The sequence below is a fragment of the Mytilus trossulus genome, unplaced genomic scaffold (genome assembly GCF_036588685.1).
Source record: "Mytilus trossulus isolate FHL-02 unplaced genomic scaffold, PNRI_Mtr1.1.1.hap1 h1tg000122l__unscaffolded, whole genome shotgun sequence".
In the NCBI taxonomy this organism is placed as follows: domain Eukaryota; kingdom Metazoa; phylum Mollusca; class Bivalvia; order Mytilida; family Mytilidae; genus Mytilus; species Mytilus trossulus.
This window is the reverse complement of record NW_026963298.1, coordinates 1,976,482-1,992,792: the sequence shown is the minus strand read 5'-3', so window position 1 is coordinate 1,992,792 and position 16,311 is coordinate 1,976,482. Positions and strand designations below refer to the sequence as shown.

The 16,311-nt window shown below is 33.4% G+C and overlaps 1 protein-coding gene across 1 annotated transcript; it reads left to right on the top strand.

Annotated features, from left to right (window-relative positions):
- The first annotated feature begins 591 nt into the window (after positions 1-591).
- LOC134700132 (uncharacterized) lies at positions 592-4,298 on the top strand. The gene is made up of 3 exons (XM_063561500.1): positions 592-705; positions 1,403-1,547; positions 3,644-4,298. Exons 1-3 carry the CDS (start codon positions 702-704, stop codon positions 4,278-4,280), a joined length of 786 nt encoding a protein of 261 aa, XP_063417570.1. The 5' UTR covers positions 592-701; the 3' UTR covers positions 4,281-4,298.
- Positions 4,299-16,311: the final 12,013 nt, after the last annotated feature.

The window sequence follows — 16,311 nt, the reverse complement described above, 5'->3', positions numbered from 1 at the left end:
CTTGATAAAGCAATGTACTTTGGACGTAAGTTATTGTGTGAATCCGCAATATCTTTTGACCGAAATCAACCGTAAAGCAATATCAAGCTGTTTCTTAATGAAAATTCATCATTAAGAATTTACTGTCCTTTCAATGACATCGAAACGTCAATGCCTAAGAGAAAACTACTTGTTTTAACCTATAGCATATAAATGTCATGATACGAAGTGTATTTGTCATTTTTGTAACTTGATAGAGTTAACAAACAATTTATCGTTGCGCACATATTAAATATTAATTGTCTCCGCGCTATAAACGAATGTATTTCAGGCAACGCCTTAACAGTCTAATACACTTACCAAAACTAGTATCCAGTTTTTAATTTATTTTTATTACTATATAATTTTTTTTTAAATTCAAAAATGAGCTAGTCTTTTTGATAAAATTGAGTTAGCTATCCTAATAGACATACTGATGTAATATAACAATACTATTAATTGAAAAAGCGAAGAGCAGACTATTTGATTTCAATACGATTAAATGCAATTTAGGTTGACGTCATGAAGATTGAATGTAGGGTCAATGTAATACTTTTCAGCCGGTTTTAGAAAGGTCAAGACATAGTAATAAATTGATAGTCAAGATTGCCGCCTTATCAGGAAATTTAAGTTTGTTGGTACTGTCTGGTTGAAATACCATTGATTTGATTCGTGCTTCCATCATGGGTATGTAGAAAACGTTCCTTTGTTTAGCCTTACTATCTGAAATCCATAAATTCATTGACAACACCAATTAATTACTGTAGATTCATTTTATTAGAGGGTACAAGTTCACCTGTATTTAAAACAGTTTTTATTCACATGAATACATGATTTAATTAATAATATCGGCAACGTTATCTTACATCGAATTACAAAATAGTACCTCGTTGATGATTTTAATTCGCCCACGAAATCCACGAAACAACGGTATCCAACGAATAAACATTACATTAATCACCATCATACAAACAATCAAACCTATTAAATTAACACGTTTTATTACGATTCTCTTTAACAAATCCATGTTGTTTTAATAGATTGATACAGATCATTTTACAAGTAAGCATTATTCATAATCATGGATAAAATATATTGGTGGGAATTGAGATATCGCAAAACATTTTAACCCCGTTACATGTTTGTGCATGGCCCAATCAATTGCCTATGGCTTTTTTAGTCTTGTATCTTTTTTTGTAATCAGTTTTATTTTCATGTCTAGTACACATATTTTGATATAGGCGAACTGACGCACTCCTTGTTTTTCACGCTGTGTTGAAGACCAAACGGTGACCTTTGGCTGTTTATACTCTGCGGTTAAGTTGTTGTTGCCATGCTCAATTTTAATGAAAAGCTTTGTTATCTACATGTTTTAATGTTTCAGTATTGGTGGTATCCGGTTCCTTGTGTTTACTTGTGCTAAACATCATCATCCTCGCCGGAGCCTCACACAAGAAAGGAGTCGGAATTGCATGGAGCCCGCAGTACCACTGTACAGATGAAGCCACCTTTACTAACACTCATTGGTGGTAAGTTTACTGGTAACTGAATAATATCACGTGTTTACCGGTAATTGAACAGTATCACGTGTTTACCGGTAATTGATTGATTGATTATTGGTTGCTTTACGCCGCGTTAGCACTATAGGTAATTGAACTGTATCACATGCTTACAGTTAATTTAACAGTACCACGTGTTTACAGTTAATTGAACAGTATCACGTGTTCACAGGTAATTGAACTGTATCACGGGTTTACACAATATTTCTGTTCGTCAGGGTGGCGAAAGAGCATTGCATTATATTATAATGTTCACATCATGTTAACAAATGTTGATAATAGAAACAACAGTTTGAACAGATGTCAATCAACTTTTCGCTATTGCAAAATACATTGTTTTTTTCCCCGATATCAGACGACATGCGGGCTATAGATTATGCAGATGTAACATGTTACAAATTTTGCTTAACACAAATGCAATGCCAATCTTAACATTTGACACGTGTTGAGGTGTACGATAGATATGGCAGATGCAACATGTAAACAAATCATCTAATTGCATGTACACCATTGCGATTACAATCAAAGCGAAACAAACATTTTGCTGTAAACGATACTAAAAGAAGTGTTGCGTGTGGTAAACAGGTACACTGGTTTATAATATTTGTCAAAGATGTCGTGGAATTTAGGGCACTATGTTACTAATTTGTAGGTCAAAGAACTATACGTTAACATACTCTACCCGTACTTTATGAAAATATCGCTAGTTCATCTTCTCTGCCAATGAACACGCATTTTCAAGCTAGATAAAAAACATATCCAGCGGTATTTGTTTCCAGATTAGACAATATAAACATGTTAAATAACTGAAAATGATGTCCATTACTTTTATTTTGACTGCTAAAGTTCAGTTGTTATTATAGGTACTAGTTATTGTTTTTAATCTATTAACGTCATTATACTACGGAGCATGTGGCGTTCCCCTGCACATTCACAGACTGTGTACTTTTCATCTGTCCAAAGTCACGAACCTTGATAAATGGTTTATTTGGTTCATAGATTTGTCTCATTTCTCTTTTTTTATATATAGATAAAATAAGACTTTTGGTTTTTCTGTATGAACTGTCTTACAATAGTCATGTTGGTACCCTTTATAGTTTGATGTTCAGTATGAGCTCATGTCCTTTGTTGAAGGTTGTATATTGGTCTATAATTGTTCTCTTTTAACAATTGTGAGTTAGATGGAAAGGTGTATCATTGCCACGCATATCACTTCTTCTCATTACTATAAATGATGAAAACAATCATTTGTGGTTGTTAATCGATTAAAGTACATTTTTAGTCATATATATAAACATATATATAATGGGAACAGCTTTCTACCTGTACCAAAAACCGTCGTTTGATTAAGTCTATTTGAAAGAAAAAAAACACACAAAACCCGTCTTTGGTTGAGGAGTGTTTTGAAAAATGATAAACACAGATAAAGGTCTTTGGTTATACATCTTTTTTACTTAAAATGTCGACATTGTCCCAAACATTTTCTTTTTCTAATGTTGGTGAAGACTTCGATTTTTATAGGCTGGTACCGTTTAATATACTTCTTGGAAGATTTTAAACTTCGACACTCGCTGGTTAGTGTGTTGATTGATTTGGCCTAAATTGTTTAAAACAAATGTTCCTTCAAAAAGCATATTCTAGTTAGTCTTTGGTCGTCATCTGTTGTAATGCAGATTTCAGGAGGTTGTGCTACTAGGTTGTTAGGTCCTACAGATGTAAATACACGGAACTCTTTACGAATCGAGTGTTATAACGACGCATGGTTTTAATTTATATACTTCTATGAAGAACAGTCACAGTAAAAAAGACATGAATAATGTCAAACTAATTTACAAATGATGACATGGATGGGATGAGGTGTGTGGCATCATTTCTGTATTCTTAAGTTTTGATGCAATTTCTTTGTTTTTCGTTTTTGTCTTGTTTTGTTGTTTGCTTGTTTTTAAGTTTGGGTTTTTTTTCTGCTTTTTATTTTTTTGTTGGTATATATTCTGTTGGTCAATTAGACTATAATGAATCAATAGAACGCTAGTGAAGTTAATGCTATATTTCATTGTTGGTTTTAGGTACGACTGGCGACAGTCACCAGAAAGGATGCACTTTTTTAATCACTGTCCAGTAAACACTCGAGCAGGGTATGTACCGATGGTTAACGGCAGACATTTTGAAAAAGGGATCAATATTTCTTCGCAAGCTCAGTATCTTCTTGGTTTTAATGAGCCTGACCACCATGACCAGTCGAATCTTACAGTAGCGCAGGCTGTCGTCATGTGGAGGGAATTGGAAAAGCATGCATCGGGGAAAATTTTAGTTAGTCCAGCAGTAACCAATCTTAACTGGTTGCAACATTTTTTACATCAATGTCATAACTGCAGAGTTGACCACGTGGCAGTCCATATTTATAGATGTGATGCACACCAAATTATGACAAAACTTAAGCAAACATGGGATAAGTTCCACAAACCAATATGGCTTACTGAGTTCGCTTGTCCTCATACCACATCGGTTAATGACCAGCTTCGGTTTATGAGAGAGGTACTTCCGCTTTTGGAGTCTGCGCCGTATGTATTCCGTTACGCATGGTTTGTCAGTAGATGGTTGCACCACAATGATGGTAATTGGGTAGATAGTTCAGCAAGTTTGATGAAGGAAAACTCTGCAGAACTTTCCACACTTGGAAATTATTACAACAATTTTATGTAATAAAATTATAGTATATTATTTTGTCTCATCTTGATTACTAATCATTTGCTTATATACATATTTGTTTTAAATTCTTTTTTTAGATAATATTGTACCGACTTTTCATGCACGCGAAAATGATTGTGAGTAACTTATCATACATTAGTATGTGGACTTCTACACTTTGTAGGCAAAACCTTTCCTAAAGAAATGTGGTCATTCGACTTTTGTTTCCACTCACGTCTGGTCCAGATTTTTTAAAGCAATACCTCATTTAGCGTGGGCCTTATTTACATCAGAGACAGTAAACGAGGATATTATATTTTAGTCAAAAGGGTACCATCTCAATATATATGAAATATTTGCCCCTGCATTTAACCAATACATACACATGTGTCTTATAAAAGCCCTGGTCACAACAGATCGTACGTTTTGTTTTTGTCGTGGAAGATCTATTAGTGGTCGTGGAACTGTCGTGCAAAATGGCAAAACAATATTTCGATTGGTCAAATATCCAAGATGGTTTCACGACGGGTGCAAGATAGATAAAACAAGAATTGTAATTGTTCTATCGTGTGCTTTTCACAAGTTGGTCGTGCGACAGTTGTGCAACAATCGTACGGCAATCTTGAGTTGTTTGGGGCTATATTTTAGGTTTTCATGTATTGGGATGCGCGTTTGACTGTCGTGTAGCTGTCGTGCCACTGTCGCACGACTATCGTGCTACTGTGATGCAAGGGGCGACTCTCATCAACAGGTCTTAAACCATGCCAGGCTCTATCCGCATTATTCAAACGAAATCACCAACAAATTCCCGCTCCAAGTCTTACATCAGTTTACTATACTGCCCGAACATGAGGCGCTGTTCGCTCCTTTGCCTAACCCAACAACGTCGGCCGATCCTAGTATATTGTTCACGGGCTCGAATCAACGCTAACAGGGCCATATTTTGCTCTTGTTGGAGTCCGGCAAGGTGCCTATCTAGCAGGGCAAGGCATAATCGTTTTGGTGTAATAGCCATCCTCTTTAAACGGCAGACGGTATGTTTTTCCAAACATTCATTTCCGCCGAATTGTATTCTTCTAAGTAACACGAAAACATGTGCACAACGAACGTACTTGCAACTGTCGTACGACACACAATCAAGGTTGAGCGAGCATCGTACGAAATATGGTATTCGTTAGACAATCGTGCGACTGTATCACGAGTGTCTTGTCTTGGGATGATTGTTTTATCAAAATGGTTTTGAATGGTACCCACCACAATGTGTTTATCGTACAATAGTCGCACGACTATGGAAAGACACTTTGGCCAATTTTTATGTCGTGACGCTGCATAGGTGTGTCATGGGTTATTTGTCACAAGGGCTTTAGCTTTACAGAGATGCAAAAGATACCATTTAAACTAACTACAGCCACTAATACTCCTAAATTGGTATTAGCTCTCGATCAACCGATCGTTAAAAACAGCATCCCCACTCGGCCCGCGATCATATAAACCAGTTCCATCATTGGGCCATGACCTTTTACCAGCTTATTTAATAAATTCCGTTGCGCGCAAAATTACTGTTTTTAATGTTAAAAATTAACTTGAACAGGATACTTTTATGAAATATCAAAAGTTCACATTAGAAATATATCAAATTTTTAAATATCAAAAGTTGACATTAGAAATATATCAAATTTCTATGATTTTTTTTTTTAAGATACAGATTTGACATTTTAATTTGCTTTCCCTGAGTTTTATCTCCCTCATGTAATGTATGAAGTAAATTAAAAAAAAATCGTCTAACAAAACAACATTCTTATATTTATCATATCTTGGTAGAAAACAAAGAGTCACGAATATAGAATGGTATGTTAAGGGTTACATGATGTCAAATTGTTGTATTGTTATAATATTTGTGAACATATTACAGTTGTTAATAGTCTTATCGGGGCCTTTTATAGCTGACTATGCGGTATGGGCCTTGCTCATTGTTGGCCGTACGGTGATCTATAGTTTTTAATGTCTGTGTCATTTTGGTCTCTTGTGGACAGTTGTCTCATTGGCAATCATACCACACCTTCTTTTTTATATAACACTCCTATGAACCTTGTATTTGACATTTCTGATATATCACACAAAAGGGTAGGATTAGCACTTTGTTAAAGACAAAAATCATCAAGTGGTCAATTATGACCTAGAACAAGGAGATACATTGTACAACTACGTCAAATAAAGGCAACAGTAGTATACCGCTGTTCAAAACTCATAATTCCATGGACAAAAAACTAAATCGGGGTAACCAACTAAAACTGAGGGAATTCAAATAATGTGTTTATATAATGTACAATTGCTTGCCGTTTTAAGACCATCACCTTTAAACCAATTGCATTATTCAATATGTTTATGAAGAAAATCTGCATACGTTTGTTTTGGGTCTCATCCAATTTGTGTTTATAATTGATTGATTGTTGGTTGCTTAACGTCCAGTGGCAAATATTTCATGCATGTTCAGGACGAGAACAAGTTAACTATAGGTAGGTCTTGTCAATTTGTGTTTATGAAAGTAAAATATGTTTAAACTAAACTAATAGCAATTTAAACAGTCTGAAGCTAGCGAACAATAAGCCGGCGAACAATAAGGTGATATATGTTTAATAAAAGTACAGACAGCAACGGCCGTTAAACATCAAATATCTAAAGAAGCCGAAATTCCGTGCATAAATTGCAATTTCAACTCTATCATGAAGTATATATTTATAACTGTTTCTCGTTTCTCGATTTTGATATAAATTAGACCGTCTAGTCAATTTGTGTGTGTGTGTGTGGGGGGGGAGGGGCTAATAGTCTGTTGTTTGGTATGAGCCAAGGCTCCATGTTGAAGACTGTTCTTTGGTCTTTATTGGTTTTTCTTTTACAAATTGTGACTTGGATGGACTCATACAATATCTTCTTATATCTAGTTTGCATTCAATTAGTTGTTCACAGGAAAAGATGGCACTTCATCTATAGTACGAGGTTTAAATTCTAACGTCCTCATTCCGACCTGATTTTCCGTTTTATAATACACTAATAAATCAATATTAAAGTTTTGTAAACATTACCCGTGTACTATTGCAAAAAAAAAACGGACGAGAAAGTTCATTGTGTATCGCTGGTCAACGTTTGGATGTCAAGTAAGTAGAACTAAGAATGGAAACTGGAGATGTAGCAAATTTCAATCCTACCATATAGCAGAAAATGGTCATTAATTTAAATTAAACGCTGCGAGAAAACCTGTACCCAAATATAAAGCCTTTATTGTATCGGATTTGTTCTTCGACCATTATTGCAAATTATCATAAGTTTCAAATCACTGCATTTGGAAAAAAAACCATTTGCAACGGAGTCTGTATTTAATTTATCTGTTTCAATGGGTCAAGTGATCTTTTTTCATCACTTGACGTTCGTCGTACGTCGTCGTAGTCGTAGTCGTCTTGGTTTTCACATTTTGAACTTCTAGAGAATTACTGAATTTTAATGAAACCATACATGGCATGAATGTTCCTAATGAGGTGCTGACTAAGTATTGTTAATTTGAAGCCGATCATTCATTCAAGGAGGCCTAAGTTTAATATAGGACCCTATAGGAAAAACATACAATGTCATCTTTTAGAATACCACCGTATAAAATGAAACCAAACAAAAGCGGTGTATGTTCGTACCGGCAACCAAGGCAGTCACTAATGTAGTAAACGTGTGACGCATATAAAACAGGGAAGTTCTTCAATACGAAATTATCAATCCCTTTACATCCAAGTCAGTATGCACCACAGAGAGTAAAATTTTCAACAAGCATATCACTACCACTACCCAGCTTAAAGCCTTTCCAAACATTTGAAAGTCCTTATTATGCACTGGTTACCGAATTTACACAAAAAACATTTAAATTCCGATTCATCTCCGTATCTCGCATATGTTCTACTACAAAAATGTTTAAGCCAGCTAGAACTATTAAACATTAAATAGCAAAAAGTTAAACTAGCGAAATGCAAAACACATGTGATAACAAGCAGATAACCTTCGACTTAAGCAAAACATATGTGTGTATTGCTGTTGCGATATTATATTGATTTGGGAAAATTTCCAAACGTGAATGTGAAATGTTCAAACTATGACAAATCAAATAAAATACTCAATTTACATGACAAAGAACGACCATTCGAAGAAAATACACCAACCCAGTCTCTCAACAAATCTATAGTGCAAGTATTCCACCACAATACCAAACGCATCATCATAACTATTTACTATTCAACTAAAAGTTGCCTTGTACAAGAAAACTCTTGTCAAAAATGCTTGGGAAAATAATTTTTTGATTTGGAAGAATGCATAAACAACTATATGAAGGAGGATATTAACTTCAAAATCAGTATTGACAATGTCATTCGACAACTTCAAATATGAATGGTACAGGATGGCCAAACATCGAGATACAATCCAGTAATATCGATAGGTGGAAGACAACACTCACCATTTTTCAGCTAAAATAGTTCAATTTTGCAACTCGTCATGGGAAGGATACAACTGCAGTCCTCCGATAGACAGTAAGATATCTCAAAGATTGTGGAACGGATTCATTTTGAAAGCCTACAATGAATGTCCCTGTAAACCTTTATATAGAAGCAAGCCTAACTCTTAAAACTATTCTAGTTGCTTTGACTATGAAGAGGCCTTCCCCATCACGACTTCGACATTTTGAAAAGGACATGGCATGTTTCAGAACTTCACCACATATTCATTGAGAATCCAAAGAAAGACGCAACCTTTCATGTGTGCTTACATATCATCTATGGAAGCTAGTATTCAATTTTTCATAAACGTTGTATTAATAATTCCTTCCATGACAACTAATATTTACTAGGGACGTTTAATGTATCATTTTTCCATATCATCAATTTTAAATATTAAAACAATATCTGTTCCAGACTGTGAGCCGTCACTGTTTTCTATCATTTTGACAAGCCCCATTGCAATGGATAACATATTCTTGACCTTCTTTCTGTGTCTCGAATTCTGTCTAATTGCCTTGTCGTTCAGTTTTAATAAACATTTAGCATATGAGATCGGCTCCTGAAATATCAATCTTCAGTACTGAGTATGGCTAAAAGAACCATGGTTAGTAGTTCAAGTGACAGACACATACTCTAGTGTCGATCACAATTGTTGATGCTTTATGATGATGGTCAGAAACCTCATAACAAAGAAAGAAAGACATATCTGCAAGCATCGTTCTTGTTGATTCATCACAACTGTGGCTGGTTATTTTACTGTTTTTTACAACCCGGGCCCCCTTACTATATATATTGAGATTTGCTTTGCCATGATTAATACATTTTGCCTTGTGATTCTCCCATTGCATGGCCTTCATCAACGTGGAACAGTTGTATGCTACAAAAAATTACTGATTATCAGCTCAAATGTCTATGTCTGTTCTTTTCGTGTTTGCTTGGCATTATACATCATGACGTGTCCTCTCTTCCCGTTACGGAATTCTTTCCAGTCTATTTATTTATTAAATTTGTTCAGCTCTAGTGATTTCGATATCTACTTATTTTTCCTGTTCAACATATAGTGCTCATATTGTATATACGCATTTTTGTTTATGGTAAAAAGTTACCTAAGCCCTACATGCTAAACTGCAATTAAAGGAATTTACGTATTTCTTTAAATACATTTACTTGTTAACATATGCATACCTTATTTGAGCACTTGGTGAATATATCTTATATGAAAAGCAACAGTTATAAATAAATGAAGAGCAAAACTAGTTGTAAATGCATATAAAACTTAGCATTAATTCAAAAAACAATTTAGGATAGCGAATAATAATATATTGCAAATTTACGTTTCCAAAATCGCCACCATTCAAGATGGCCACTAACTACTTCAATAGTCCTCATTTTATATTCTTTGTCATAATAAATACGAGAGTTTATCAAAATTAGTTAAGTAACATATTTTTCATATTTTTTCTAATAATTTTTATTGACTTTTCGGACATGATTTCAGAATGGCCGCCCAGAGCCACCATTTTAATTTTCTGAATTGGGTCCATAGCTATTAATGTTAGTTATGATCTCAACTAACACTCTGCAAAGTTTGATACTTTTACCACAATCATAGCAATTGTTTCACATTTCGACTGGACTATACTTATTCGTTACCTATCCCTTATTCGTTACCTATCCCTTATTCGTTACCTATCCCTCACTTATTCCTTATTCCTTATTTGTTACTTATTCGAATTTTTATATTCTTTCATTTTTTTAAAGGTTTGTATTCTTATCTCTGATAATGTTTCTAAATGTGTTGAGGTGTCCGTGAAATTACCCTTTGTTACCTATTCATACGTGTGCGTGCTCAACATATCCTGTTACTTTATTTTCGATACTTTAATTTTGTGTTCTTTATTTAATTTTTATACGTTCTACCTTTAAGGTGGTATGGGAGTCTACAATAAAAATGATAGAATTTGTTCATACTTTGCCAAAACGTAGTATCTATTGATATATGTTGAAAAATATCATAAAAATGAGAGGTCACCGTGCATTTTTTCGAGCTACAGGACGTGACAAAATGACAAATTTTGTATGGATTAAACAGGAAAAAACACCATTTTGTGATTAGAAACTAAACAAAATGATAGAATTGTTAAATACTTAAGGAAAAGATAGCTTTCAGAAAATGCTTTTAGAATACCAAAAGAAAAGATAGGGTCACCGTGCGTTTTTTCCGGCTGAAATACAAAATAGGAAAATTCCATGTTGAATCCTTCAGAAAAGCACTGTTTTACAGTTACCTTCCCTTAAAATGCCAATTTGAAAAACAATTAATACAACCAAAAATTATCAACCTTTGCAAAAATTTTGATATTTATAAGTTATATTCTTATAAATTGGTTCTTTTAAATGAAAATTCACATTAAATATTTGCATTCCTGCAACAAATTTTGCTAACTTGATAAAAAATCTGGACCCTTGGTTCTCTGTTTTTTATAATCCAAGATGGAGGAAGACACCCATACCACCTTAACTGCTTTATATTCGTAAGTTTGAAGATGGTTATTGGTTCAAAGAGGTGAAATCACCCTTTTAGCGCTTGTAAAAAAACCGTGTTATGATCATCCCAAGTTTTTGGTGGGGTTCGTGTTGTTTATTCTTTAGTTTTCTATGTTGTTTCATGTTTACTTTTGTGTTTCTCTTTTTTTTTTCATTTTTAGCCATGGTGTTGTCAGTTTATTTACGATTTATGAGTTTGACTGTCGCTTTGGTATCTTGCATCTCTCTTTTATAAACACTGTGTGGATATCTCTGCTGGTGGACATTGTTTTATTCGGATTTTATTGAAATAAGAGACTGCGTTAAACAATTGTTGAATAGAATGTAAACAATGTTTAATCACAATTTGTAAAGTAAACCATCATAGGACAAATAACGTTTTTTTCAGCACGGAGCCTTGGCTCACATCAAACAGGAAGCTACATGGAAAACCATTCAAACTAGCTCTATCTGCATTATAAAGCAAAACTTTGAAGGTGGCATATGTAACTACAGTGTGTTGTAGTGTGGGGTCTCATCTCTTATGTGATTCTCGTCAAAATAATACACATCCCCGATAAAGTCTCGTAAAGTGGAAATTAAAAAAGAAATAAACTATAGTTTCTTGGGATATAAATAGACAGACTCTAAATAGACAGTCTGACAAACAACTCGACCGTCTCCGTTTCAATCAGATATAATATACAGTAGAGTATGCTATTTTAATTTGGCGAATATATTTCTTCATTACTTTTAACAATCCAAAGTAATAAATATCAAACATACACGGCATCTTTGATGCCGGGCCGCCATACTTTTTGCGATTATTGTTTACATTTTGGACAACACAACTGCCTTTAATTTTTACGGATTTACACAAATCGTCAAATGAGGAAACGTTACAAAGCACAACGTGACGTTGTAGACTAATACCGTTAAACGCATCAACATCTATAGTTTGCCTGGTTCGCGTTGTGCATTAGAAAGCCAGATCAAGCTAACATTTGACATTTTAAAAGTACTGGGATAATGTATTTACCTACCGAACGATAGGAGCATCAGCCAGTACAATCTCTGAAACGTTTCCCTCACAATGAGCCTTCTGCTACAAATATCCGTTGTTTATAGATGGTGCGCCAGCTTAATAAAATAAAGTAGGTTCCGATAAAATAACCGAAAAGTGTAACGTCGTCTAAAAATTGCCGTTTTGATTGACAGGACGCAAATTTCATTTATTATATATCAATAAATATAAAACCATGTAAAAATTCTTTGAGTATTCGTTTACTTTTGCATCTAATTTATTTATAACTCAACCCAGTAATTATCTTTGCAATTATGATAACAAGTAGCAATACAAAACTAAATATTGTATGACGGCAGATCGTAACATTACGACGTTACTTTAGCGGACAGAGTGCCTAATTTTTAATGCTCTTTAACTTTGTACTTCATTTGGCCTTTTATCCTTTTTTTGTCTCCAGTGTCACATATCATAGCGATGACCTTTTGGAGACGAATTGATTTATATTCAGGCTGTCTTCACAAAGGCATATCTAAAGCATGGATCAATGGTTTTAATGAGACAAACATATAATCATATACAGCAAAATTGAATATTGTGTGTAAATAAATACATATGGTATGATGTACAATTATATAGATAAAATATAATATATCTGGATTTTTGGTGTTCTTTGTTATCTTTATCTGATTCACACCACCTGTAAAAAATGCAGTTATGTAATAACATTGAAGCCCGGCTTTGATAACTGATATAATTGATGTTAACATGGTTAATATTGTAGATATTTTGTATTATAGAAGAATCTTAGAGATTCTTGGAGGACCTAGTAGTATAACAAAATGTATAGTTTAGTTTTCAATACAGTAATGTCTATGTACTCGAAATACCCTGATTCTTTTTTTAATAATCATCTTTTTTATACTATTTTTTGGTAGACAGAAACATGTGTTACAGTCATTTTGATTATGTTTTTTAGCATTTCCTCTTAAAAACTGCAAATGACAGATAGACGCTTAAAATTGTTATACCAACTATAAAGTTATGACTCTGTTCGAAGTATAATCTGACAGACGGACTTATCAAACAAACTCTAGATAGTTACTTGCTGGTTTGGTTGCTTAAACGGCTACATTTCAAAATTAAAGCTTTTTGTCCGCCATAATTGATTTGATCAATCAATATTTTAATATCATACTTATAAACAGTTGATGTTATGAAATTAACCATTTATATACACACATATTACCATATGCATCAGACCGGACGAAACATATCCATGACTACATAAAATCAATATCAATATATACATAAATATCAGTATTTTTTATTTACAACAATTGATTTGATGTTCTATCAGATAACAAACACCTGTATATCTTCACACATTTAGTTTGTGTTTATAACGCCCCTTTACATTTTTTTCATGAGAGACCATAATTTCAATGAATACACTTGTTTTCATATTACTGACTTCTCACTCCTGACTGAGTCTATTACTAGTATTTTCATCTGAGTTTTCCATTCTTCAGCTGAATGTTACGTCCTAGCTTTGGCATTTTCAATGATAAGGTGACCCCCCAAATTGAAATATGTAATTCAAAGGTTTCACCTGCTAGTGGGTGTCAAATTTTTACACGGATTAATTTCACCTTTCCAGTTTAATGATGTTTGTTTGTACGGAATAAATAAATATCTCTTAAAGTTCATAGATAAGAAAACGTAATAAAAATAATAATGTATTTTTACATTGTTGAAGGCTGTACGATAACCTTCAGCTGGTAATGTATGTGTCATTTTAGTCTGTCGTGTAGATTTTGTGTCATTGGCATTCATACAACATCTTCTAATTTTCATAATCCATAACAATGAATATACATGTAGAAAATAAGATTAAATGGCTAAATTCAACAAATACAAAGCTTTTAACGCATTTATTTGAAATTGAATAAATTTAATTATATACCAAAATGCAAGTCAGGATTAACTATTAAATTGTGTCAAATAATACACCAGTGCATGATCACTTATCAGGTGGTCATTAAATGTTACCAATATATTACCATTATAATATCATTAATAGAACCATTTAAACCCTTTTAAAAATTAGGACCTATTATATCCGTGTTTTTTAAGGTTAAAAACAATATGCAATAGTCAAGGGCCTTACACTTTGACCAATTAATAAAGATAAAAAATGAAATGCAATTATTTCAAAGGGTCAAAGGGAGCAGAAGGTCAAGATTGGTCCAGCATTTGTCATGACCATGTCATACTATATCAAGATTATCGAGTACCGAATATTTCAAGAAGTGAATTTTGTAAGATCCAAAGACCAAAGTCAGAAAGTAAAGTACTGTACACGAAACAGTTTTTAGTGTGTTTCAACGTAATTTTATCAAATCAAAATGTAATAAACAGAGACTGCGATAAAATAGAAAGGACTATTCCAAGCTGTTATTATATATGGTGTGATTGCCACTGTGACCAACGACTGAATGATGTACAGTGTACGAGTCTGTTTGATTTATGAAGAATGAGCAAAATTCAGGTTTAAGTGTACACTCTCACCGTTACAAGAGGCAAAACCGAAACATGAGAGGCACCTCATCTGACAAAACAGAAGACACAATTCTAAGAACTATCCGATTAATTGAATGGTGTTAAACAACACTTCCCACACTGCGAATACACGGAGGTCATGTTTTTTTGGTGGATAAAGCTACAGTGTCCGTAGAAAAAAATCAATACATATTTGTTTTGCCAAAAATACCAAACAGAAAGAAAAGGGGCTTCATACCCTACGCCGATGTCTAATTATACTTATTCTAATCTATTCTCCGAGTAAAAAATATATTTAAATAGTTTGTTTCTTTTATTAAATAAGTTGTTTATGTAGAAGATGCAACAAACATATATATAAATAAAGATCAGCGCTCAACAATTACCCGATGACTGACATTTGTATTTCTTTTTACAGAATTACTTCCCTTTGAATGCTATTTGTGCGTTTGTAGACAATGACGGACCCGAAAACTTGTGAAACACGTTAACTTTGACTCGAAAGTGCTAGCGTGTAGAAATGATGAATTTTCGATTCAAGTTAACGTACAGAAAGCTGAATATTAATATTTTACGAAAACTGCTTCTCAGTTCATGTTGTTTTTACCGTTTAAGTGTAAGACGTTGTAATATCTGAAGGTCATAGTATATGTGGCGCAATTCAGTCGAACATCTCCGTTTATTTAATAAATCTTTTTATTCAAAGAGGCGAGTAGCACTTTTCTAATACTTTGGAATATAAGCTATCCACAGATAACAATACTTAGAAAAACAAGAGTGTCTACATGATAGCACTTTTGAGTTTTATTATTTTTTTTTTTTTTTTAAATAGATTTTGTGTGTCACCTGATAACCACGTGATAATTTGAGAATGTAATTTTTGAAAACGAAAATTTATATTGTCAACATACTAGCAAAACAAAAAAAAATATTATACATTACAAATGAGTCAACAAGTCTTTTTATTTAAATTTTAAATTCAAGTAACATGTTTTAATTTTTTTCAAAAATACAGCATGAACATACCCGCTTTTTTCTGCTTGCCTTTTTATGTTTAGACATGGCGTTGTCGGTTTGCCTTTATTCTGTGCGTTTGACTGTCCCTCTGTTATCTCTTCCCTTTTTTAATATTTAGGATATTGAAATTTGTTGAAGATACTCAGATATCTATATGTTATATTATCTTGAAATTTATGAAAACTCATAGACATATGTAAAATTGTTAGTGTGCTTTTGAACATCAAATGTTCATGATAATAATCCTCACTGATTGGTGTAACAATTGCGATTGATGAATTAGTGATAAAAACAACAGTTTTAATTGACAAAAAGATGTACGAAATGTTATCCTTAATGTACGAAATATAATTCTTAATGTACAAAATGTAAAACATGAAAAAGA

Excerpts from the sequence above, each read along its gene's own strand:
- LOC134700132 (XM_063561500.1), top strand. Across the intron at positions 1,548-3,643 it reads TTTACTAACACTCATTGGTG|GTACGACTGGCGACAGTCAC; the intron begins GTAAGTTTACTG and ends TGTTGGTTTTAG.